The sequence below is a fragment of the Carassius auratus genome, unplaced genomic scaffold, assembly GCF_003368295.1.
Source record: "Carassius auratus strain Wakin unplaced genomic scaffold, ASM336829v1 scaf_tig00214604, whole genome shotgun sequence".
Taxonomy (NCBI): Eukaryota; Metazoa; Chordata; class Actinopteri; order Cypriniformes; family Cyprinidae; genus Carassius; species Carassius auratus.
Genome location: NW_020527735.1, coordinates 149,732 through 177,249, shown reverse-complemented (window position 1 = coordinate 177,249; position 27,518 = coordinate 149,732). Strand labels below are relative to the sequence as shown.

At 36.0% G+C, this 27,518-nt stretch overlaps 1 protein-coding gene across 1 annotated transcript in view; it reads right to left on the bottom strand.

Moving 5' to 3' along the window:
- The window catches only part of LOC113092487 (contactin-3-like), a 76,392-nt gene that overhangs the window by 20,496 nt on the left and 28,378 nt on the right, over window positions 1–27,518 (bottom strand). The window contains exons 4-13 of the mRNA XM_026258102.1: window positions 20,318–20,493; window positions 15,708–15,800; window positions 14,974–15,177; window positions 13,845–13,947; window positions 13,320–13,504; window positions 10,610–10,746; window positions 10,263–10,392; window positions 7,190–7,340; window positions 3,505–3,632; window positions 1,899–2,068 (exon numbers count right to left, since the gene is read on the bottom strand). Of these exons, the coding sequence (XP_026113887.1) occupies window positions 1,899–2,068; window positions 3,505–3,632; window positions 7,190–7,340; window positions 10,263–10,392; window positions 10,610–10,746; window positions 13,320–13,504; window positions 13,845–13,947; window positions 14,974–15,177; window positions 15,708–15,800; window positions 20,318–20,493 (1,477 nt within the window). The remainder of the gene's footprint in view (window positions 1–1,898; window positions 2,069–3,504; window positions 3,633–7,189; window positions 7,341–10,262; window positions 10,393–10,609; window positions 10,747–13,319; window positions 13,505–13,844; window positions 13,948–14,973; window positions 15,178–15,707; window positions 15,801–20,317; window positions 20,494–27,518) is intronic.

Genomic DNA, 27,518 nt, shown 5'->3' with positions numbered 1-27,518 from the left:
ATTAGGGCATTCTCTCAGTCTTTAAAATCATTACTATTTCTAGAAAGGCATCATTACATCCCAGAGAAAAGCAGTCTGAGATCTGACCATTCAAAAGCCATATGAGGATATTACACTTGAGATCACTGAAGGCTAAACTTTAATGGATTGATTTTTATTATGTGAAGAGGAGGGAAAATAGCTCAAAGTGAACATATTGGGCTGCTAAGCAGTGGAAGGAACAGCTAAAAACCTCAAAAAGAGAGTGATGAATAGATCTCTGCCAAGTCTCCCACACTTTAACAGTAGGTCTGGCTCAGAGGACAATAGCATTGTACAGTAAACTACTGGATCTACTCCCTCAGAATCTGACATTTGTTGAGTATAATAAGTATAATAAATTAATTTCATTGTAAAGCTGTATAGCATGGTACACAGTATAGTACAGAGACATTAAATTAACACCTAGGGGCCTATTTTAATGATCTAAATGCAAAGTGTAAAGCACATGGCGCAGGTGCACTGAGGGCGTGTCCAAAAATAAATTAATAAATAATGGCCGTAACGTTCAATAAACCAATCAGAGTGTCATCTCCCATTCCCTTTAAGAGCGAGATGCGCTCGCGCCATGGGGCATCACTATTTACATGGCGGAAAAGCTGAACGCTTCTCAAGCAAAGAAACCGATCTGCTCGTGTGCCTGAGCAGATCATCTACAGGACAATCAGGAATCCACCAAAGCATCCACAGGTGAAGAAGGCGTGGGATGAAGTAGAATTTCATTCATCATTATAAGTAGTATTGGGCTGAATTGCTAATATGTAGCCTAATTCTAATACATGCAATGACTATCCTATTTATTAAATTTTTATATTTATGTGGCCTACACAATAATATTCTTTTACACTGTTATCCTTTTGTTTTTAATATTTGGCATGTTTGTGTGATGCGCATCCCTGTGTGTAATAAGCAAAGTCAATGCGCACTGTGGACCCGCCCAGACCCGCATTTTCTACCAACACGCTCTTTAAATAACACAAAAAATTGCGTCATTGACTTTAGACTAGGTTTGAGTTGGTCTATGGCGCAGTCTATTTTCAGCAATGCGTCAGCAATGTGCCGGAACACACCTCTTTTTTAGACCAGCACGCCAATGGGCGCACAAATGGCCACACATGCATTTGCGCCGGGTGTATGATAGGGCCCTCAGTATTTTTCTACATTAGAAAGGCTTTACACAAAGAAATTAATAGTAATATTTATACATTTGTTTAAAATCATTTGCATTCACATATATTCTGATGCAGACTCCAGTCATATGATCAGCCAAATAAAAGTTATTAAATTAAATTAGTCCACAACAGCTGTCATATTTGCAATTTGAGTGCAGATTTAACTCTAACGTTGTGTTCTATTCATTTTGACATAGAGAGGATTTTCTTTGCACCAAAAATGCTAATTAATTTTATCACATAGGAGTAAAACTTACTAACTTTTCTCCCACAGGGAATAACAACTCCCACCCTCATTCTGAAACTGCCCGATTGCCGACCTCATCGATTTGAACTTATGAACCTCAGTTTTTGACACTAACACAAATCGATGAAGCCTACAATCAATCAGTTACAAAAAGGAATACAAAACATGCTAACGGAAAGAAAACAGCAAAAAGAATGAATGCAAGATTGGTGATAATATTGCATTATGATAGGTTTACAAACAATTTTCAGAAGACCTGGTCATTTTTGACTGGGAAAACCAAATTAGGTAAAGGATAATCAGCACAGCACAAGTGTGAATAAACTTGAAGTGTGAAATGCTAGATTTTGATGAACATCTTAACAAACGTCTATGACACATTAAACAGTATAAAGCATTATACAGACAGAAAGAATATATATATAAAAAATACGACTTACCCCACCCACATGCTCATAATGTTGGTCCAGTTTATTGAGGAGCTGCCCATTGAAGGCCCAGGAGAATGAAACATCCAGAGCGGGGTCACAGGAGATCTGGCAGGGGAGTACGATGCTCTCCCCAACAATGATCTCCATGTCTACTGGACCCTGGGTGATCTGTGTGGGATCTGCTCAAAAGCACACATAAGGTTGATTAATTTAAATGAATAATAAATGTAAATATATACGCACACTGTACAGTATATACAAATTCTAAACCATAGAATTAAATCGCAGTGTTTTTAAACAGATGACTCTAAGATTTACAGCAAAAAAAAAATAAAAAATAAAATAAATGAAGTATTAGAAAATATTAATTATAATTGAGTTTATTTAAAGAAAGTGTAATTTTTTCAGTAAACCAATTTTTTTTTTTTTTTATGTAAAAAAGGGTTTCCCCCGTACCGAAACTGTGTCATCAAATCTAAGGTATGTACACACACACACACACACACACACACACACACACACACACACACACACACAAAAGAGAATAAATAGGGTCAATTTGGGTTCAATTTCAGAATAATTTGTTTTAGTTTTTTAATAATTTGTTACAATAAATTTTTTTTTTTTTCAATTCTGAAAATTAAATAGAAGAAAAAAAGTCAATTTCAAATGATCAAGGGAAATTCATTTTCTGTTCAACTGACATGACCCCTTTAATAACATCAATGTTTTTACAAGTGCCCAGTAGCTAAATGCAGAGGTTACTTCCATTAAGATTCATATTCAAATCTGTTGGCGTGGAATCTGCTGTAAAGGACTAATCTCAGCAAAACCCAGAGTGCAAATGCCGCATTCTATATTTTTCTCTCTAAATTGTGTAAGCACAACCTATAACCTACACCCTCACACACTCCATTAGTGTAATCCAGGGTAATTGCAATGCCATAAGCAGAGCGTGGAAATGGGTAATTACAACAGCACACAAAAAGCCTCTGTATCCCATCCCTGTTGAGTTCAACAAAGACAAAAAAAAAGGAAAGAAAACAAACCTTTGTCACATTTATAACATGAAACCTCATTGGTTCTTGGATGTCATGTGACTGAACATGTCATAACAGAAATTTCATGACACAAAAAGCAGTGATGTTTGATGTTATACATGCCTTTACGTACATAATTTAGATTGTCTTTGGAAGTAAATACCCACTTACATATTGCTCAGTTTATCGTATATGCTACCTTATGTCCTTTTTGGAGCTTGAAACTGTTGGACTCCATTGACTTCCATTGTATGGACAAAATCAGTTGAGACATTCATCAAAATATCTTTGTTAGTGTTACACAAACGAAAGAAACAAATGAGGGAAACATCATGAAGGAATTGACTTTTTATTTTTGGATGAACTATCTCTTTCAGAAACTGTCATGATTTTGATTAATTGTGCAGCTGTATCAAGAACCCAATTGCCTGAAACCTTAAAGCCCCAGAGTTTGGAAAGATATCACCACTTCCCACATAACATTTCCGCAGCTGAACGAAAATCTAAAATAACTTCTGTCTGCAGAAAAAGCAAAGAGGAAGCCCAGACTGTAATACTGTTACAGTAATCCATACCTGTGACTAATAGTCTTCCTGTAGTGCTGGCCACACCAAACTGGTTTCTAGCCAAGCAAGCGTAGTTTCCCCCGTCCATCTTGGTCACATTTGTTATTCTAAGTGTTCCATCAGGGAGTAAAGTTATCCTAAAGGAGAGAAGCACAATCCCCTCAAATCAAATTTAAACTTGGTTAACTCATAATGGAGCTAGATTCCGAGTACAAATGTGTTTTACATTTCGGGAACAGTAGAAAATGTAGTAAGAAGAACATAATGTGTTTCTTTAGAATGGCACATTCATCTCTGTACATTGGACACTATCCATGACAGCCAACGAAGCTGAAGAGTGTGCATTCACACGAACAATCATTTAAACGTAAATGTGCATCGCTCAATCTACTGCCCCATCATTTGAATTAGACTTCCTTCCAAACCTTCATGACTTTTTCTACAATTTTAACATACTCTTAATATACATGCTCTTAAGAAATACAACCCTTATTTTCTCATGTACATGTTAAGTGCCTAGAATCTTAAGCGATTTCAGTTTCATTTACAGTAATTGCTATTTACGTGTAACTGCAATCCATGACTTGAACCCTTTACAACTCTGTATAACAAGCCTCTCACACTGTTGCTGGTGTTTTGTCTTGGCTGTATGGATGGGGGCAATTTTAGTTCTGCAATATGTTGTTACACTAGTAATTCAAAAATTGCACGACTGGGTTAGAGGAAAAGTTTTTGGTTTATCAGCTGATTAATTTATTTTAAAAGAATGGGTTGTGACTTCTTTGATATAATTACAGTATATGTAGGTTCCAATTTGACATTTAGATATCCACTAATATTTCAAATTTTGTATTGTATTGTGTTTTATGTTGTTGGGTATCACAAAACGGAATATAATACGAAAAAGTAGGTACTATCTTGCAGCGGTCTCCTTTCCCCGACAATGCATTGCATCACGTCACGTTGGGGAGATAATTTACCAAAGCCACCTTGAGAGCATTGAGAGTGACTAGAAAGAGACGAGTAGTAGACGAGAGTATTCAGATTATAGATAAATAGATAAATACATATATATATATATATATATATATATATATATATATATATATATATATATAGATAGACTACATATATAGATAGATAGACAGACAGATAGATGGAGAGATATCGACCAACAGCGACCCAAACGCACTCACTTCCCTACAGCACAAGCTTTCTAACGCAGTTTACATGGGACGGCACCCACACAAGCTCCTGTCAAACACAGCTACAGACACACGGCTACGTTTGCAACAACATTTTCACCGGAGGAAGAGATAAACGCTTAGAAACGTCCATATAGCTAGCATGATGCCTTCTATTTCTAGGTGACAAAGACAAAATTTATCAGTACTACGACACTATGACAAAGGTTACCGATACTTATCTGAACTAACGTCATGATCACTGCCACTAGATATAAAGAAAACAATGATATATATATATATATAAAAAAAAAAATATATATATATATATGTATGTATGTGTGTGTGTGTGTCGTTATTGTGCACCGCTGCTCGTAAACTAGCTCCAGTGCTCATTGCTGCAATGCTAAATGATAGCAACTCACCAGGACTTCACCAACTCCACTCATTCTCCTGGGGCCATGCATAGGCTTTGACGGACATCAGTTCTTGGCAATTCCTCATTTGCCCTCTCACGGCTGGCTCGATTGAAAATACACTGCTGTGTTTCATCATACATGTTGCCACTTGCCACCTCTTCCTCATCCCAGTCAGTCGCTATAGTTCTGATGCTGCGCGCGTTCCAGGCAGGTTTTTGAGCTCGTAATAACTATTTCATATCACTACTAACGACTTTGTACCGTTCCAGGCAAGTTACGCCAAACTTTCTGAGTGCAAGGAATTGTAACTAGATTATTTATTTTATTGCAACGTTGCACTGACCTAAAATAGTTTTTTCAACGTGTACCACTTGCATAAACACTGCATCAGCAGGCAGTATTATTCGTAGGGGCTGTCATCGTTGTATCGCATGCTGTGTGACCTCGGAACTCGGAGTACATTGATCTAGTACGAGACACGAGTTCACGGGTGGGAAGTCACGGGTTTGATTGCCGTTCCAGTGCACTTTCACGGGCTTAAGCTTGTAAAAACACGGGATATGGGTTGCCTGGAAAGCGGCATCATACTAGATGGAGGCTACCTTTCCTCGACCTCTACCCAACATGACGTCATCACAGAGTTGCGTAAAAAAACCGTTTACACCAAAAACTTAAACAAATAGGTATTTAAGCCCATTTTTGAGACATTTTAAAAATGATATACATATCTTGAGTGATTTATGTACCCATTAATCGAAAGTAGTGGTTAACCTGCAACATGGCCTTTAAGGCTGCATTTATTTGATCAAAAATACAGTAAAATAATATTGTAAAAAATTACTACAATTTAAACGAAGTGTTTTCTATTGGAATATATTCCAAAATGTAAATATGACGTAAAGCCGACTTTTCAGTCTTCAGTCTCACATGATCCTTCAAAAATCATTCTAATATGATTTAAGCCTCAGGAAACAATTCTTATTATTATCAATGTTGAAACGGTTGTGCTGCTTTATATTTCGTGGAAACTGATTTTTTAAGTAAGTTCAAAAGAACAGCAATTATTTGTTGTAGAATGTTTTCCATAACAACGTAAAAGACTTTACTGTCACTTTTCAACAATTTATTGCTCAAGAAAATTAATTTCTTTATAAAAATTCTTACTGACCCCAAATTTTTCAACAGTAGAGTGTATACTTATTGAGATCTAAACGAAACAGATTTATATACATCCAAAACTACTTAGTAACGTTAATATTCTAAGGCAATTATATTATTTTTATAAAATATTTTGATATGTTTCTCTAGATTTCTAGCATATTTATAGTGTAACAACCATTCCTGTTATTGTAAGTTCTTGTATCTTGTGTTAAATTTAAAATTATTTTCAAGGCTTTCTCATTTTTAAAAGGTAATGGTAATATTTGTGATGGCATATAGATGTACAGCAGTGTTTGATTTATGGAAAAATATATATAATTGCCCCTGGGCCTCCTTATATATCACCAGCTATTCACATGATATTATCCAGAGCAGCTGACAGCAAACGCTGGAAACCCAGTTCTGGAATGTTTATGTTGTAATGTACAATTCCCCAGCAATGCGCTTACAGTTAAATTGGACTTTGGCCATCTCAACGAATGCTCTCAAAACAAACAACTGTGGCTTAATGCAAATCTATTGTTTTCCTACAGTAGTTCTGCACCCTTGACAGGATTCTCCCCATACTATTTAATCCAACTGCATTATAAAAAGAGCCAGGCTTGCGATCCGCTGTGCTTCCTCAAGCGGCCTCCTACCAGGAATCATTTCATACTTGACAGACTTAACCCAAAATGCCGAGCGACCTCCTGCTGGCCCGGCCTAATGGCCTGCTTCATAATTCATGAGTGTTATGGTCAGTGAGCTACCACAATTGGCAATGCGGCTTCCTTTTGATAACTGTTCAGTTGCAGGCTGTGCACAGATAGTGTGAACATAGCAGGGCTGCTGGGGTGAAGCCTTGAACGAATAGATGGTCAGAATGAATGAAAAAGAGGAATTAAGGACAAGAATACAAAGAAAAGAGAGAGAAAAAGATTGTATCCGTACCTGTCTGTGCTCTGCACTGGTTCATTTCCTTTCCTCCACGTGCTGATGGCTGTGGGAAAGGCCTGCGGCCTGCACTCCATGGTGACTGTGCTGCCCGTCTTGGCTTTAAGCAGAGCTCTGAGAGGGCTTCTGGAAAAGTCTGGGGGCGAGGCTATGGAAAAACACATGGCCAAGAGAGTCAAACTGCCGCCTCAGGCTCGGATGCCCTGCATGTATTACTGTAAACGGACAGCAGCGCCGAAAGCAGCATTGTGTGTGTGTGTGTGTGTGTGTGTGTGTGCACTGCTGATGTAGGACCACTTTAGCATTTTCTCTTAAAGGAACAGTTCAAGGCAAATTCTGGAGGCACTTCACTTGCACACTGCCTGTTGTTTTAGCGCTTCACTAAAGGAATTATGGAAATCAGGTAAGAAAATTAGTGATGAATGCAATTTGCACTGTGCAGTTCCCCATCATGTGGGTGGTTTTGAGCCTTGTGATTATGTTCGGGATGTATGACAATTTTACCAAATCTTTATTTGGACTATCTGAGGGGAGAAAAAAAGGCAAAAATAATACTATTGGGACATTATTTTCCATCATTTGATCCCTTTTAGGATAAAATCAAAAACCTAGTTTTGAATGAATGAGTCTTTATGAAGTGGAATTCTCCATCCATCCATCCATCCATCTAAATGTTAACTGAAATAAAAGATATTAATAGGATTATTTCGGCTAGTTTCCAAAGCAAGATTTCTCTTTTTCGTTTAATTTACCTTAATGTTCTAAAATACAATGTTCTAATAACTTCCATAAAATGTAAATGTTCTAATAACTCAAATAAAATGAATAATATATAATAATCTAATAATCTATATAGACATATTTAAATACAACAAAAACTAATAAAAATTACAAAAACTTTAACTAAAATTAACATGAAAGCATGAAAACATAAAAATAAAAATAAAATTCAAAATGTTAACAAAAAATATAATAGTATCTCAAAGACTCTAAAATAGCACTGGTTTGATCAAATGTATGCATCCTTGGTAAATTATAAGGGATTTATAAATAAAAAAACAAAACAAAAAAAAAAACATAAAAACAAAACAAAAACAAAAAAAATCTTACTGACACTAAACTTTTATAATAAAAAAAATAAATTAACAACACACTAGTGTACAGCAACCTGAACATTAAAAAATAAAAGCAGAACTTTTTTTTTTTGAGTGAACTATTCCTTAAAAAAATATGACTGTGGTGTAAAACCCCAAACCTGTTAATCACAGGGATATAATAAGGTATAACATCAATCCACGCTGATTTTACACAGTCAGTTGTCAAGTTTTTATAATAGCCCTTATATGAAAGACATTTTCCGATAGTGATGATGCAATGCAACCAGCACTAATTGGGTCTAATGTATCTCCTCTGCCGAGAAGCAGTGTTTATCAATGCTGCAAATCGGAAAGCTGCTTATGCACTGTCATAGCAAACACACTGTGGCCTAAAGTATTGTTAAATAGCATCTCTATTACCTAATTACCCCATGGAGGGTTGCTGGCTCCTACACAAACATCATTACAGGAGACCACTGAAGGAATTGGCTGTAGTCAGATAGCAGAGGTGTCCTTAATGACCTCTACCCTCTTTTGGCTATCTCTCTCTCACTCTTCATCTCTGTATGAGCTGATGACAAAGATCTTTCTCTGGTCTTTGTCACTGTGAACCTCTCAGTTGTGGTTTGTCATGTTGTCAACAGAGCGGCCACAGTTCATCATCTTCCACCAGCCAATCAATAGTGGATTAACATTACTGAAAGTCACAGTGCCGTACCACCCCACTCTAAATGTTCTGATGGGAAATGTTGAAAAGAGGGCAGCTCTTTCGTTTGTGAGCCCATTTCAAGAGTTTATTTGCCTGTAAAAACCACAGAGCGCACCAGAGGATTAGAGCTGTGTCCTCATATTCATAATCAGTCATAATCAGTATTTGAACCGGTTTTATTTATTTATTTTTTTTTATTTTTTTTAAAGGTGCTCTAGTCTTAGTTTACTCTTAGATAGTTAACTGACACCTAAATGCTATTATAACAGTTCTCAATGTTATTTGTTAAAATCTTGCAAAGTTTTGCTTCAGCAGTGTTTACATTTATTTTTCCCACAGAAAAAAAAAAAAAAAAATTATACAGCTATTCAAGCAATCTCAATAACAACAGTACATTAGTGTATATATATATATATATATATATATATATACATTTTTTTTTAAAATCACAATTTATTTTAGGGAATTGTAAAATAAAATAAAATACATATTTTGTTATTTCAACATTTTTTTCAAAATGTTAATATTTGTAATATTTCTCCAACGGCTTTACCTACATTAAAATAACAATATTCATACAACATCACATCTGCCAGTCTTAATTCACTTACACAAGTTTTAATTAGGTACCCGACAACTAAATGCTATCATAATGTTATTTATTTATTGTAAATGAGAAATTCATAATGTATAATAAATGTAACATAATGCTTATACAGTCATTCAAACAGTCTCTTTCATTGTTGAAACAATAGTATATATATATATATATATATATATATATATAGCAGAATCTTAAAATGTTTTGGTGACTCAAGCTATATTCTCCATATGGAGTTTGAGTTGATGCCCTTGGGGAACTTGTAAGTTAAAAAGGTACAACCTTTCTCTGATTCCATTATAGATTCCATTATTGAACATTAAGTAATGAATTGTGTGTGTGTGAGGCTAAGGTTATGGGTAATGTGTAATATTTATTGTTGTGTAATGAGTAATGCATATTGTATTATTTATCGATTGATCGACAAATTTCTCCTGAGGGAGAAAATATACTGGAATACTACAAAAATATTTTCGTTTATCTACATTCATTTGTGGTTTTAGGTTCTAGAAAGATTTTAAAATGTTACAAAAGCAAAACTGCAACCAAAAAGCAATTGAATGGAATGTTGTAGAGGTGTTTTGTGTTTGCTGGGATGGTGCTTCTTAGTGAACAAAGACACAAGATGATTGGAAATGAGAAAGGTACAAGAGATTCTCTTACCTAAAACCACCAATTCGGCACCGAAATAAATGATTCCGTGTTTGTTCTCAGCAACACACTGATACATGCCAGCATCTGAAAGGTTTACGGAGCCGATTGTCAGAGCTCCATTCTCTATCTGGATCCTGTCCTGTGAAACAGATGAACAGCAATCAAAAGAATTCAAAATAGGCGTGCATTCAACTCAAACAACAACAACTAAGATTTAGGCATTATATAATCAATACAACTTTGTTTTATACATTTAACAGAGCTCCCCTGCTAAGGTTTGACCCAATGATCTTTGCACTGCCAATCCAGATCTTTTCACCACTACACCATAACTCCGTGCACTGCTGGTATTTTACCTCGGCTGCCAGTAGTTCTCCATTCTTCAGCCAGCTGTATGAAGGCTTGGGCTTTCCATTGGCCTTACACTCCCAAAACAACCTCTCTTCAATTGACAAAGCGCTGTCTCGCATCGTCTGAACCCACTGAGGCTTCGCTGAAGAGACAAAAGTCAAACGTTTTTATGAATTAATTTATCAGTCATTTTTGATACACAATGTTTTTTATGAATGACAAAGACATTTCTCTGGTCTTTCTTGAGATCTTTTTACGGTCTTTGTCACTGTCTACTAGAAGATTTTTCCCTCAGTCATGGTCATGTTGTCAACAGAGCAGCCACAGTTTCTCATCTCAGTATTTTTCATGTTTTATGCTTCCCAAGGCTGCATTTAATTGATCATAAATACAGTTATACAGTAATACTGTAAATTACAATTACTAGAAAATCCAAATGTGTGTCTTTGCTGGAACATGGACACTCTTTTACCCAATTAATTGGAAGCACAAAATGTCAGTGAGGACTTGATCTATCCGTCTTCCTGCTGATTGAAAAGGTAACAGATTTCCATTCAGTGTACTTGACTCTGTCTAGATTAATGATTGAACCGTCAAACACAGTTCTATAATGTGACGCTCTCTTCATGTTGTGCGTTGTTGTTTCCCACCAATCACTCAAGATCCGTGTAAGCATGCCTATAGATGAATCATCAATCAACATTCCCGCTAACAGCGCTTGCAGGTTTTGTGGCAACTAAGCACTAAACTGACCGATGGGAGTCACGCACTGATTGACTCGTCAAGAAAACTGGTCAGCTTTGGTTTCCCAAGAACTAATTAAACCCAAACGTCTATGAAACGCATAAGCTGACCAACCTTGCAACTGTTATCGGTTTCTTCTTTTCTATGCTTTGGCCTTTTTCAAAGAGTTCGGCATACTGCATTATACAAGGACGCCTGCTCTCTGACAAGAACTGGGATGAAAAGCTTTCATGTTTTTGCATCGTTTGTGAAGGCCGGGTCTTTTCAGAAGAAGGTCAGAGTAGCAACTGCCCCTCTAACCTTCTCAGTAACCTTGAGAAAAAGCAGGACTCACATTCACAAACAAAGCGTTTCATCTGGGAACTTAGAAGTGGTGTGTACTCAGATGTGAGTGGAAAGAAAACCTTTTAATTCGCGCTGTTACAATTTGCACTTCAGTTTTGTTTATATTGTATTTCACTAATGGGTTCCTTTTAGCAGGTATTTTTCTTTTTTGTATATTTATCCATTTATCTAAATCAATAACACCACATGTGAAAGGTTGCCATACCTAAGAGATATTGAGTAGCTGTTCGGCTAACAATTATCTTTGGAAACATTTGCTATTTTCATCTTGATATTCAATCATTTTTCAGCACACTATGGCCAGTAATTCTGTGTGTAGCTGGTGATCTCCACATCATTAGGTTGAGGCATGTTCTTCTTGTTATTGTGTCAATGGAAAATGACAGACCCAAGGAGGTAATTATTCTCACATGCTGGCTTCTAGTGCCTAATAATCCTTTGAGTCATGGCTCGCCTCCAAAGATGGGCTCAAATTTGCTTAAATTCCAGATAGACCTGCAATTTGTCCAATATTTAACCGATATCGCTTTGGGCAAGACGTTGGTGTAAGATTTGGAACAGAAGCTTTATCTTATAAAACTAAGGTAAAATATTGACTAAAATTGGAGAGCCAAGATAATAAGATAATAAGAGCTGACCTAATTGCAGTGTCTGAATATTTAATAACGAGTAGCGTTATTAACTAAAATATAATAATAATGAAAAATACACAATGAGGTGAAATAATGAGTTCTTCTTGCACTACATATATATTTAAAGTGAAGAAAATATCAGAGCTCTCATACATACATGTACCTGAATATCTATCCTAATGAAGATAAATGTTATCCATCTATTTGTCTTTATGTCTGTCTATCTGTCTGTCAGTCTGCTGTTAGCAAAAAAACAAACCAAAAAAAAAAAAAAAGGCTTTATAAAACAAACTTTTTGCCATTTGACACCTTTCTGGATGAACGAAAGTGTCTCAAATTAGCATTTAGCACTGCTGAGTCTTGGCACACTGCAGCATCACGCTGCCAAATCCATTATGTGATCTCCGTTTATTTTGGTCTTTACTATGCAGTTATAGAAACTATAAAAAAAAAGTCAGACAGGGCAGAAAGTAATCAAAAAGCTATTCACTGCAATTGTGAAATGACCGAACTGGCAGGGCTCCTCTTGGAAAACGCTGGCAAGAATTTGAATGGTTATGACAACAATAATATCCATTAAGTGCGTTTTAAATTATTAGAAAGCTTTAATTTCAATTACAGAGAAAAAGATATGGCAAAGTCGACGGGCTTCTACAAGACCTACTAATAGCCAGCCAATGTGTTCACAAAATAAAATCGTATAATGGATTAAACAATTATATCATGTGTATCTTCTGTAGTACAATAACACAGAGGACACAAGTTTATTTACAGTATGTTCCTGGCAACTCATTGCCATACTTTCACAGCATTTTTACGGTAATATTTGTACAATATCAAATTTAGATGAAACAATTTATATGATTATACAACAATGGAGTGGTACTGTATATTATTGCAAGCAATTAGTGTGAAATGTTGAAAAAAAAATTTTATGGCAACAATGAAGCATACCATGTAAATACTAAACATAAAATGGGTGAAATAATCATACCATGGAAAGAGAGTCGTCCTTGCACCATGTTCTTTCCCATCTTGTTCTCTGCTACACATTCATAGCCTCCGGCGTCCTCCTGCTGGAAACTGGGAATCTCCAGAACTACGTTTGAGTTCTTCATCTTCACCTTGCTGGGAAACGGCACTCCATTGGCTCTCCTCCACGTTATCTCCGGAACTGGGCTGAATATATGAAACAACTATGGTGAGTGATCTTGCGAAAGCAAAAGAGAAAAATTCAAAGCTACATAGAGAGAAAGAATGAAAGAAGGAAAGAACACAGAGTGAGAGAGAGACAGAAAAGATAAAGAATGAATATGTATATGGCTCATCCACTAATGGAATCAATTGAGACAAGGCAACCCCCCCAAAAACAAAACTAAGACTGTTATACGGTATTTCATGTTTAAACGGTGGCGAGAAGAGGGGGCCAAGTTGAAAAACACATTAAACTCAGTGACAGAGTTCAGGTTAGCAAGTAATCGGCATTAGTAACTACAAAAGGGTGATGAATGACACTTACTTCCCCAAAGCAAAACACTCCAGTGTCACAACTGATCCCTTTGCGGCTGGAACCATGTCAGAGAAATGAACCTCTATTTTTGGCTCATATTCACCCATTACGCCTATAAAGGAAAAAAAAAGTGTTATTTTTCAATTCATAATTAATTCACTGATCTATAAAACTTGAAAATACATTATACAATAGATATGAAACAGTGTTAGTAGTTGAACAGGTTTTTTTTTTTTTTTCAGAGAACAGGCAGCTAAAACAAAAGCAACCAATAATTTATAACATCATCTGGAGTCTGACACAACGTGTAGAGGTGTGTGGTTTGCTCAAGTTTTACAGTGTTGGTAAATATTTTATCCAGCCATTGTTTATGTTTACTTCGTATAAGGCAAAGTATATTTATGACTGTGAAAGCATCTCTTCGAGAGTAAGCAGGGTTGTCTATGAAGCTTTGACTTAAAAAAACTAAACTAATTTACACTATTTTAAAAGAAGTGTTTGCATAGTTAACATGCTGTCAAGTCGACACCAGAGAAAGTGTTTTCAGTGTTTCAGTGTTCAATTTCTAAGCAAAATAAATTAGTGTCATATTTGAATTCCAAATACAAAGACAGAGATATATCAACTATATAAATGCTTGAATGACTGATATTTTGTTTAGTTTAGTTATGTTTTTCAAATCATATCACATGTTAATGGAGTTGCGCCTGCAGGTGTGTTTTGACTGACCTGAGAAACATTACCTGAATATTTCAGCAGTTATTATTTGTGTCCCGTGTTAATGTCGACTGAATCAGTGATGCCAGTTATTCATGATTTTATCGGAAGAGAAGACAATGATGAATAAAGTCGGAGTTTTTGCTATTTTCATACCAAAATGTATTTTAAATGCTTAAAAAAAATCTAACGGACCCTCTGATGTCACATGGACTACTTTGATGATGTTTTTCTTACCTTTCTGGACATGGACAGTATACCGTACACACAGCTTCAAAGGAGGGACTGAGAGCTCTTGTCACAGTTCAAACAAACCTGATGCTTAACTACATCAACAGGTCAAACAAACCCTTTAGTGCTGATGTTATGATTAAGCTTGTGCCTACTAAATTGCCCACTGGAAAAAAATGTTGATACTTACCATCAGTTCGTAGTACCAGAGGGGTCGGGGAGCTGAGGACTTTGCCTTTAGTGATGCGGTTTACCACCACGCACGTGTAGTTACCCACATCTGAGGGCTCGACTTTGGCGATGTAAAGGTTTCCCGTCTCCTGAGAGACAAAGCGACGATTGTCTTGCTGAACAAAGTAAGGGTACTCATTAAAGACCCATGCAAATGAGAGATCTGGAAAGAAGACGGGGCACAGAACATATATAATTCAAAATAAATGAACTAGGCTAGCCAAACACTCTTGGGAACTTAAATGAGAAATTCTTTGTTCTTTTTGGTATAATCATTAGGACACCGATAACACTTTTCTTTCCCAATAGCACTACTGAAATCTGACCCAGGTGTATCCAAAATTATCTTGGGGAAATTAGAAGCCTAAGCTGTGTTAAACACATCTTTATAAAACACTATGAAAAATGTCAAGGAAAACAATAGGTGCATAGACTCAAAGATCAAATGAAATGAACCCGCACACCCAATTTTTACACAGTTTTAGAGGCCACAAGGTGCAAAAAAAACAACATATTGTGTTGAAATGTTTGAATCCAATGGTCTCTAAAAATGATTTTCTTTAGACAAAGCGTGCAAGCTCAAAACAGATAGTAAATGGTGCACACTGATAAGTCAGAGCTCTGTATTTCACACATGTAAAGCATATTTATATCAAAGTAGACTATAAAAAAGTAACACTATAAAAGCCTTACCTCCTGCATATGATGGTGTACCACAAAGTAAAACTACCCCCTGGCCTTCTCGCACGGAGACAGCACTTCTCGTTTGAGTTTTTAAATTTAAGTCTGTAAAACACACACACACACACACACACACACAGTCAGAAGTGACATGAAAATGAAATGAAAATACCTCCGAGATTATTTCTTTTATCATGTAAACATTTCTGTATTTTATTCAATACATAAATCCCACACAAGAAAACAAATCTAGTGATTGCATGTAGTCTACACTATACATTTTTATTTTTTAAAGCAAAAATGTATTCCAATTACAATTAATAACTTACTCCTATTTTATAGTAACGTTCTTGAACAATTTCATTACATGTCAGTCAGTGTTAGACTTCTTACATACATATTTTTTGACAATGGTGGTGGAGAGTGCTGTCTTTCACATTTTTCCAAAATCCATTTTGGTCAACTGGTTCAAATAGGGGTTAAAATGGGTTGAGATATGGTGAACATTGGTGTATCCAATCATTCAATGGCCTCTCATGTCCTATGGTTGTGGCCGCTGTCAACTTGGAAGAGTCTGTTCCCATCAGGATATAAATTGTTCATCATTGGATAAAGGTGAACCCTGAACAGATTTTTTGACTTGCAGTGATTCTTCCCTCTGAGGAGACAAACTGAACCCAAACCATGACGGCACAATGGCTCCCATAACATAACAGAGCCATTGGATTTTCCTTGATTTTGTCACTCATCTGCCTGGCCCATTCGTAGGTGTCTCCTACATGTGGCTGGTGGGTTATTATCAGTATACAAAGGATAAAATGCAAGCTCCAAGGGGTCATCCGATGCAAACAAAGTGAAGGACTATACATCTGAATTCCAGGCCAACAATGGGACCAATGGATTATGTTAAAAAACCAGGTCTCAGTGGATACTGAAAAAGCTGATTAAGATTTTCTTGACACCACATTACATATGTATAAGTCAATGATATAACATTGTGTAAAGTGTATGTGTCTTGTCAACCGGCAATGCTCACCAACAAACTCTAGATTAATCACATTTTCATCCACAATCCATTCAAGTTTACCAAAAGCGACACAAAATTTGGTTGGAAAGGCGACAACCAAAAAAAAGCAGAAGGCCCCATGAAAAGGGTCACCATAATGCATAATGCACCAAAACATTGACTTTTGAAAACGAAGGCATGGCCGCCCACATTTGCTCTGCTTATACTCGACAACCGTGTATACAATAACATCATGCTCATTGTTGTACCTGCATGAATGGTCATGTAACATGTTCTGAGAACATTTCTGAAATGCAGTGAAAACAAAATTGTAGTCGCCGTTTTAAGAAGAAAACACACAAGTGTAAAAAGGGCCCAATACCTCCAAGGTCATTCTGAAGCCAAAACATGGGTATATATATATAATTCTCTGTGAACAGCCCGGTTTCAGCTTTTATGTAAACAAGATCTTCTCCACATTGATGTTCTCTTTTTTTCTAGTGGCTTCAACTGGATAGGCTAACATAAACCTTATAATGCAATGACACTTACATCGTCATCGCATCTCGTGTGCCACTGATAAAGGTCAAGCATACTTCGGCCTTCCGCACACCATCCGAAATATGTAATTTTCGCCATCCACGTGCAGGCAATTTATTTGAATATAATAAGGATTTTGATAATATTTCAGTACAAAATTCGAATTTAGTTTTTGAGTAATTTTGAGAGCCCTCCTGTGTTCCACCTCATTGCCCCACTGCGGGTATAACTGTGGTTCAGCTGGTCCCGCTTGTATGGTTTCTGGGTGCCTGGTCAGCGCTGCCCAGCCCATATCGATGGCTTCTGCGGATCATCAGCCTCGGGTATGTGATTCAGTTCGCCCGGTGTCCCCCCACCAGGCAAGAATCAACTAAGCAGAATCCACTTCACTATGCATTCATATGTCAGTTCTTCTGCGCCATGGACCATTTCTGTGGTTCGCATTCAAGGGGTGTGCATATCAGTAAAAAGTCCTGCCCTTCAGGTTGTCCCTTTCTTCCTGTGTCTTCATGAAGGTCGCAGAGGGGGCTCTAGCTCCCCTCAGAGAGTTAGGTGTTCACATCTTCAACAATCTTGACGATAGGCTTATTCAAGCACAGTCTCGAGACCAGTTGTTATGCAAATGTGCTTTTTCTATTACTTTCAAATAGACAAAACATTTTTGTTGTTGTTGTTGTTGTAACCACTACTCTATTTTTATAGCAGGATACTGTATAGGTACATGGGAGACTACATGTAATCTGTTCACTGGTCTGAAAATACATTAAACAGCACTTGCATCTGTCAAAGCACTCGACAGAGCAAACCATATTAAAATATATGCTAACAGAGTTTGTCTAAAGCACTTAATGTAACAATAAACATGATGCATCCTCATGTTTTGGGTTGTTTGTATTGTGCATATTCCTGCACTGCTTACCCTCTGACCTCTGCTATTTTTCAGATGTGTTTTATCCATTAAAATGCATTATTCACTGCTGTGAAAGGATGTGACTAATAGAGGCTGTCCATGAACAGCATGCAGACCAGATTAATTAATGAATTGAAAAGTCATTGTTGAATATTTTCATTAATGATTATTAGCGGTGTGCTATCTGATGTCAGGAAACATCATTAGTTTTGTGGCTACATTCAGTAACATCATTAGCACAGAAATCACTGTTTTTGCACACAGTGATACACAATTATGCACAGGACATGGACAGGAAATTTCTAACAGTCTGTATAATCAGCTTGATTTCAAACATACTTTTTTGGATAAATGCTGAAATTTATATGGACATATACATATGGATATACTGTTTGGGCAGTGAAAGTACTTCAATGTAAAAGTATTTATGCATGCACTTTAGAAACACACATACACACACACACACACACAAAAAAAACCTTAAATAAAATTAAATAAATTCAATGCACAGACTAAAGTATTTTTTGGTTCTTTCAATTTTGGTGATTTTGGCTCACATTTAACAAAACCCACAAATTCAATCAAATCTCAACAAATTTAAATACTTCACAAGAACTATATATATATATATGTATATATATATATATATATATATATATATATATATATATATATATATATATATATATATATATATATATAAATTTTTTTGTGTATTGTTGGTCTTCTGGAAAGTATGTTCATTTACTGTACATCTATTCAATACTTGGTAGAAGCTCCTTTCACTTTAATTACTGCCTCAATTCAGCGTGGCATGGATGTGATCGGTTTGTGGCACTGTTGAGGTGATCTGGAAGCCCAAGTTTCTTTGACAGTGGCCTCCAGCTCATTTGCATTTTTTGGTCTCTTGTTTCTTATTTTTCTCTTGACAATACCCTATAGATTCTCTACGGGGTTCAGGTCTGGAGAGTTTGCTGGCCAGTCAAGCACACCAACACCATGGACATAGACATAACCAACTTTTGGTGCTTTTGGAAGTGTGGGCAGGTGCTCAGTCCATTCCTTGTGAAGTTCACTTAAATTCTTGAATCCAGTTTGCTTGACAATCCTCATTCTCTCGGTTGGTTGTGCATCTTTTTCTTCCTCACTTTTTCCTTCCACTCAACTTTCTGTTAACATGCTTGGATACAGCACTCTGTGAACAGCAAGCTTCTTTGGCAATGAATGTTTGTGGCTTACCCTCCTTGTGAAGGGTGTCAATGATTGTCAGATCAGCAGTCTTCCCCATGATTGTGTAGCCTAGTGAACCAGACTGAGAGACCATTTTGAAGGCTCAGGAAACCTTTGCAGGTGTTTTGAGTTGATTACCTGATTGGCATTCTAATTTGATGAGACAGTGACTTGGTGGGTTTTTGTTGAGTCAAAATCATCACAATTAAAAGAACCAAAGACTTAACCTTAAACTGTCACTCACATTTTTTAACATAGACTTGAAAGTGCATGATCCAAACCTAAATGTTTATAATTCATGACTGAAAACATTTTGTAACATGATTTTGATGTACAATTTTCATGATAATGCAATGTTTGAATTTAAAATTGGTTTCAAAGGATGAATTTTGAGATTTTAAGTTTTCAAGTGATATATAATTTCTGATGATTTCTAAAGTGTGATAGAGAAAAAGGCAACAAAAAAGACTTTTTTTGACAAAAGTCAAAACTTCTGTTATGATATATGTTTTTTGACGTGCAGTATTGCCATAAATTTATCTATTACTTTTCCTACATAATTTTTAACAAAAAAGATTGGTAAAATATGTATTTAGGAGTCTTTCCAACAATATATAGTTTGTCATGATTAGATTAGGATTTAATTGTAATATAGTAAAGTAAACGTCCCACCGAAGTAGGCTTCCATCTGTGTGCACTGAATTTATTTAATACACGAGTATCACAATTTGAGTTGAATTACTGAAATAAATGAACTTTTCCACAACATTATAATTTATTGAGATGCACCTATAGTTGCATTAAGGTGTTTATAACTAATTTTCTCTCTTCTTTAAGATAAGTCCAATATTGGCAGCATCAACTCTAACACCTGTCACCCTGCATTGAGCGATTGAGGTACTACTATAGCAGGCTAACTTACAATCAAGGACTCACATGCAAACTGGAGGCTCGCTCTTCTGCTAAGAATTGCTCCCGGTGGGTTGAATGCAGTACACTGGTATATTCCTCCATCCTGGGCGCGGTCCAGACTCCTAATGACCAAATTTCCTCCCGATAGCCACCGACGGGAATCGCTACTGAGATTAATCAATGTGCCATTCAGAGACCACCTACAGACACACAAACAGACAGATGATAGTGCACATAGCTCAATGCTGATTTTGAATAATTTTTTAAGATAACCTTTGAAATTTATTTTGTTTTGGGTGTACAAATGTCATGTGGAATATCAATGAATCATTACAAAGCAGATTCAGATTGGTATTACACGCCATCCCTGATTCATTTCAATAACAAAAGAAACATTTCAAAATGTGAAAAGTCTGATTGCCTATGAAAATGTTGTCTCATTGAAAAAAAAAAATCTCATTGAACATCCTGTTTCACTAGGAAATGCATCATATTATACAGGTAAAATCATTTGCAAATTGCAAGTCATCTCAGCTTTTTATGTTGAAAGATTTCCTGCAGCTCTTTTGCTGTCTTTTTCATTGTGCAATGATTAGCGCCGGAGAGTATCATCAATTTCTCTTTTTCATGCCTCATCTACACCTATCGTCAAGACCTAAGACCCAAGCCCACCTGAGGCCCTTACCACTAGAATTCAATTCAGAGGCCAACCCGCTAATGTGGACAGATTTTCAAAGGGCACAAGATCATTTAAGGATCCTGGGGCCTCACTAGTCATTCACTCTGACAGGGTGTCAGCTGGGCTGAACTCCCATAGTTCAACTGTGTGTCTGCCTACCCCAGGAACAGATGCTGTGTGCTAATTTACGAGCATGAGCATGCAGTGAATGCAAATAAGTGAACAGAGGTGTAAATACAAAAACTTAGAGTTGTGATCAAGGCCCCCGATTGTCCACAACAATATTCAATGGCTCCATGACTTTCCAGGTCTTGATTTGTAGTTGCTTTAGTTTAGTTAATGTTAGTTTATTTTCATGTTAAAAGTAATCTTGAGGCCTCTCCAAAGTTTCACTGGTTGAGAACACCGTTATAGATTAATCCCACAAGACTGGTAACATTAACCGTTTGTGGTATTTTTAGTAAGTTATGCATACTTGTGATCAAAAATTATTCACACTAGCACAAGACTCTCTTTAACTTTTATTCTGGCAAACAAACCTATATATATATATATATATATATATATATATATATATATATATATATATATATATATATATATATATATATATATATATACGAAAGATTGGGATCAGTAAGACGTGTTTTTTAAAGAAGTATCTTAAGCTCATCAAGGCTACATTTATTCTCGTACATTTTTCACAAAGTGGCTTATTCGTACGAATTCGTACGACCACACTCGTATTTTACGAGTTGCACAATTCGTATGAATTTGTACGAATGACCTACACCTAACCCCACCCCTAAACCTAACCGTCACTGGGGTTTAGACAAATCGTATAAAATCGTACGAGTGAGGTCGTACAAATTCGTACAAATAAGCCACCTCATAAAATAGGTACGAACTGGCCGTGAGATAGCGTTGGATCAGTTAGACTTGTTTTTTAAAGAAGTATCTTGTGCTCATCAAGGCTACATTTATTCAATCAAAAATACAGAAAAATTTTTTAATCTTGCTAAATGTTTTTACAATATCAAATAATGGTTTCCATTTGAATATACTTTAAAATGTAATTCATTTCTGTGATGTACAGCTACATTTCCATTATCCTTTACTCCACTCTAAACTGTCAAATGATCCTCCAGAAATCATTCTAATATGCTGATTTATTATTAGAATTAATAATGTTGGCAATAGTTGTGCTGCCAAATATTTTTTGGAAACTGCGATACTTTTTTCAGGATTCTTTGATGAATAGAAAGTAATAGAGAACAGCATTCATTCAAAAGGCATTTTTGTTATTGGTGTTAACTGTGGAGACATCGCGGGAGAAGCTGATATTTTACACTCGCTTTTTAAAAGAACTCCCCCGTATTACTGTGAACGATGTAAATCACATTGTGAGGCAGTCATCTGTCACTCCTAACAGCAAGATGGAGAGGTTTTGAGTTACAGTGTCACTTTGAGGGTGTTTTCTCATGCCATAGTGACAGTTGCCTGTAATTTCATTTCATTATTTGTTTTGATCTATCCAGATAACTTACATTGTATTCATTTTGACTGATGTGCTTATTTATGCAAAGCATACGATTTTTGGATATTAACTGAATCATTTTTCAAATTCCAACAGGAATAAGGTGATAATGAGAGTTGTCAGTGTTTCAGGCCAGTAAGGAAAGGCAAGATATTATCTTAAGTCTGATTTAATTTCAATTTCAAACATGTAACAAGTATTTAAATATAATATTAATACATGACTTTTGTTATAGTTAAATTATCTTCACAGGTTGTTAAATGATGTCCTCCCTGTATCACTGTCCCACAGCAGTTGTTCCTATGATGCTGGGACAGAACTGTGACCACAATAATGCTGCACTACTGTACCAGACAGAACAACACCTGCAGCTTGGCATCAGTGAAGTTCCTCCTGTTTATAGCTGTACTGGAAGAAAACAGTTTTTAAGTGAATTTTTTCAATATATACGGAAAGTGTTGTCAAGTCCCGGTTAGTCTAACGCACACAATGTTTTTTTTTTTCCTTCTTTTTTTTATAACAAGTAAAAATTAAATAAAGTTGATAGAAAATAGAAAATAGATACAGCTAGTGTTAGAGGGTCAAGTTATTTGTTTCTCATAATAATGAAAAAGTTAGAACAAGTAGATAAAAAGTAGATGGTGTTAGAGGGTTACTTTTTTTTAACAATTTAACTGCCACTCGACCAAATGGTTGAGCACATTTTGAGTCACTATATTTTATTGAGAGGAGTACCTAACTTAATTCAAGCTGATTGAGCCATCTATACCATCTGGTAGAGGTATGTTAAGCCAAAAAAAATCAACAGCATTTGTCACAACACTTCTTCTTTGATGGATGTCAGAGAGAAAGAAATCACTCCTGCCATGTAAACTGTTTTTGGTGAAATTTTGCAAGGTAAGCATATTTTTTGACATATTACACTGTAAGAGCCCTAACTTTACAAAATTATTTTACTTGGTGCCATGAAAAAACTTTAGTATGTTTTCAATAATTTTTGAAAAACGTGCTCAACCAAATGGTTGATTTGTCACTTTATGGTAAACGTAGAAAAGCTAAGCTAATGTTTTAAAAATTATGGGACGTGTTGGAAAAAAAATACATTGAGTGTGGTAACTAATGACATAAGGAGATAAGAAATGCAAACAAAAAATGTTTTTTTCTTGGTGGGGCAGTTAAAGGGTTAATAAAATGAAAACGAGTAGATAGAAATAGAATAAATAGTTTTAATGTTAGAGGGTCAAGTGTAGACAGAAGAGATGTTTCTTTAGCCGTTTCTTGGTTATCAAATTATCACATCCTTTTAAAATAAACTTGATTAAGGGATAATGTAATATATGCTTTAGGTGTAAATTATTTTTAATGGCATAGTCAAAAATATTCTAGATGAGACAAAACAGAACATAACCTCTGCTCTGTAAAATACATAGGATTTCTGTATGTATTACACAGTTTTCTAATTACACTGCAGTTTTTTTTTAAAGTACCAAAAAAATAATTAGATATATTAAAGAATTCACTGGTGTTTCAGGCCTTAAAATAAATTTATATTAATCTGTATTGTTTCCTATTAAAGGCAATACAGAGTTATTCCAGTAAAACATGAATTAACATATCTAGGTGTAGTAATTTGTAAAATAATCAAATGAACAAACAAACAAACAAACAGGTGTCAGTTCAATTTTAATTTTTTTAGAAAACAAAGAAGAAAATTAATTTGTGGTTAATGAGGGATATCTCAATATTTGGGAGGGTATTATTGTCAAAGGCGGAGCTATATATACGTCATTATCACTAGATGTGCTTCCTAAGATTATTGGAGATCGAGATGAGAACTTTATTTTGAGAAAAACACGCTTTCATGGTTACATATTATATGGTTAATAGAGTGTATGAAGAACAGAAAAAGTCCTTGGACTGTATTCCCTAATCAAATATTCAATACTTTTGGAGGCATAGACTTTTTGTTGAAATGTAATTTTTCTGATGACAAAATTCCTGTTAAACAGGCCTGCTAGCATATAAACACAGTGTTTCATTCCTCAGTTATTTCGCATGGAATAACAAGGACATATGATTTAAAAACAAATCTTTATTCTATCATACTTGGGCAAATGGTTAATGAACACTCTCTGAAATAAGGGTACAAAAGCGGTCACTGGGATGGTACCTTTTCAAAGGTACATTTTTGTACCTAAAGGGTCCTTTTTGGTGCCTTAAAGGTACATATCAGAACTTAATAGGTACAAAGGTGTACCTTTTCAAAAAAGGTCCCGGCCCAATGACAGCTTTTGTACCTTTATTTCTGAGTGCATGGATATTTGTTATCACCAAATTTCTTCAAACTTTAAATGACCAGTTAAAGAATATGCTATTGTTCTTGTTCTTTTAAAGAACTGTATTTCAGAGGAAATCAATATGGATAATGCTTGTGGAAACATTTTCAATGATAAAGTTTTAAAATGCTCTTTGTTCTGTCTTGACCTTAAGTTTTGGGAAAAAATGTAGCTGAAACAAGGCTGTAGTGACGTGACGTGACGTGACGTGAAGTGACATGACATTCAGACAAGTATGGTGACCCATACTCAAAATTCGTGCTCTGCATTTAACCCATCTGAAGTGCACACACACAGAGCAGTGAACACACACACTGTGAACACACACCCAGAGCAGTGGGCAGCCATTTATGCTGCAGCGCCCGGGGAGCAGTTGGGGGTTTGATGCCTTGCTCAAGGGCACCTAAGGCGTTGTATTGAGGGTGGAGAGAGCACTGTTCATGCACTACCCCCACCCACAATTCCTGCCAGCCCGAGACTCAAACTCACAACCCTTTGATTGCGAGTCCGAGTCGCTAACCATTAGGCCACAACTCCCCCCCTGTAAAACCCATTATTTAAAAATGAAGTGAAAATCATCAAGCTCACTCAATCACAGAAAACAATATATTGATTTTTATTTTGTGTTAGAAAGGCCGTATGTGAGGGAGTGTCAGTGGCAATGAAAATGTAGTGATACACATCCTAAAACACAAAAGGCACCTCCCCTAATGGCCCATCAGTGTAAATGTGACTGAGGCAGGTAAGAAAGAATGCGAAGAGAGTAAAATAATGGGAGTTTAGATCATTTTTCTTTATTCTTTATTTACAACACAGTATAATCAAAATAAACACAGTGAAGGTCAAAGACACACTACTGAGCACACTCATTACACAGAGACGTCAACAGACTTTGTGTCATTCCAGGAAACAGATTCTGTTCAACAAGTAAAACACGTAAACCATTGCTGATATTTCCAGTGTTTGCTGCTTCTTTCACACTCTAAAAAACGCTGGGTTGTTTTTTTCAACCCAACTGCTGGGTTGAGGCCGTTGGATAGGACTTTGGGATGTTTTAACCCAAGTTTGGGTTGAAAATAACTATCTATTTTAACCCAGCGGGGGTGGGTTGAGGACGCGGACGTGAAGGAGAGCACGCACGTCACGTCAAAATCGTACGTCTCCAGTGCGAGCAGCCGCCATTTTCTCAGCATGATAGAAGCGAGAAGCGAGTGAAAGACTATGGTAAGTAACGTTAAATATTCAAAATGTAAAGTTATCTTTTATTGTTTACCCGGTTGTATGAAAGGCGGAATGTTTAATGAAAGGCGGAAACAAAGGAGCTTAACGTTATATATATATATAAAAAACGGTCGCGGTTTTCGCCTCGGACACGGAGGTCTTAACTGCCTCATGTAACGTTACTGAACGGAGGATGTACTTTTAATATAACGTCTGTGAATGTATTTTGTCATATTTACATAAGATTTTACATTATCTGTTCTCTTTGAGGCGTTAACAGACGGTTATGGTCACGGTTACGCTCATGTGAATTTGTCTTTTTTTTTCGCGGTTAAACTGAATGTATGTTTGTCTCCTAAAGGAAACGGCATTGTGTAGTAAAGACTAGCATAATTATTTTGAGGCTGTTGAAGTGGTAACTGTTAAAAGTATGTTTAACATGTAATATTTCAGACTTGTCCAGCTCCTGTCTTCATTGTCCTCGCGCTGAGAGTTAAAGACACAGAAGCTGTTTGTGTGAGGAGTCACAGACCTGTGTGAGGATGAGGAGGAGGTGTTCTTCTGAAGAGAGGGACAGACGGTTTAAGGAGAGTAAACTTCAGAATAACATCAAGTTATCTTTATTTTTACTAAGACTAAAATAATGTGTGTTTTTTTTAGATGTTGAAATCCAGAGACAAGATAACTTCATTCTTTTGAGACTGATGTAAGTTAAATTATTATTACTTTTTTTTTTTTTTAGAAAATTAATGTTTCTGTTGTGTCCTGCCTGTTAACTTCACATTTTGATGCAAAAACAGTGTGATTTTATATATGTATGTATGTATATGTTAATATTTTATTGAAACCATCGATGCCCCTCTTTGCAGAACTCAAACTAACTGGAGTTAAGGACACACAAGTCTGCTTGTGTGAGGAGGTGGCTTTCTCAGCTTCTTCTGAAGAGAGGGAAAGATCGTTTAAGGCAAGTAAACTTCATAATTTCATGTTATCAGTTTTTGTTGTGTTTTACTAAGAGTAAAATAATGTTTGTTTTTTGTTTTTGTAGATGTTAAAAGCAAGAGACATGGGAGAGCATCATTCCTTTGAGATTTTATGTAAGTTATTTTTAGAAAATAAATTTTTCTGTTGTCTCCTGCCAGTTTACTTCACATTTTGATGCAACAACAGTGTGATCACGTGCTCATTTCATTAAGACCATTGATGTCTGTGTTTTTTATTGCAGAACTCAAACCAACTTTGGAGTTGTCTGATTTGGAGAGTCATTATTCTTGGTCTTCGCTCTTAGAGGTAAAGTTCACACAAAAAATCATTTACTTGCCCTCAAGTCATTCCAAACCTATAAGACTTTTGTCTGTCTTTACAACATAAATTTATATATTTTTAGTTTTCTCATAATATTTGTTAATCCATTTATAGTTTAGATAATCAGTATTTTCAAGCTTCATAAAT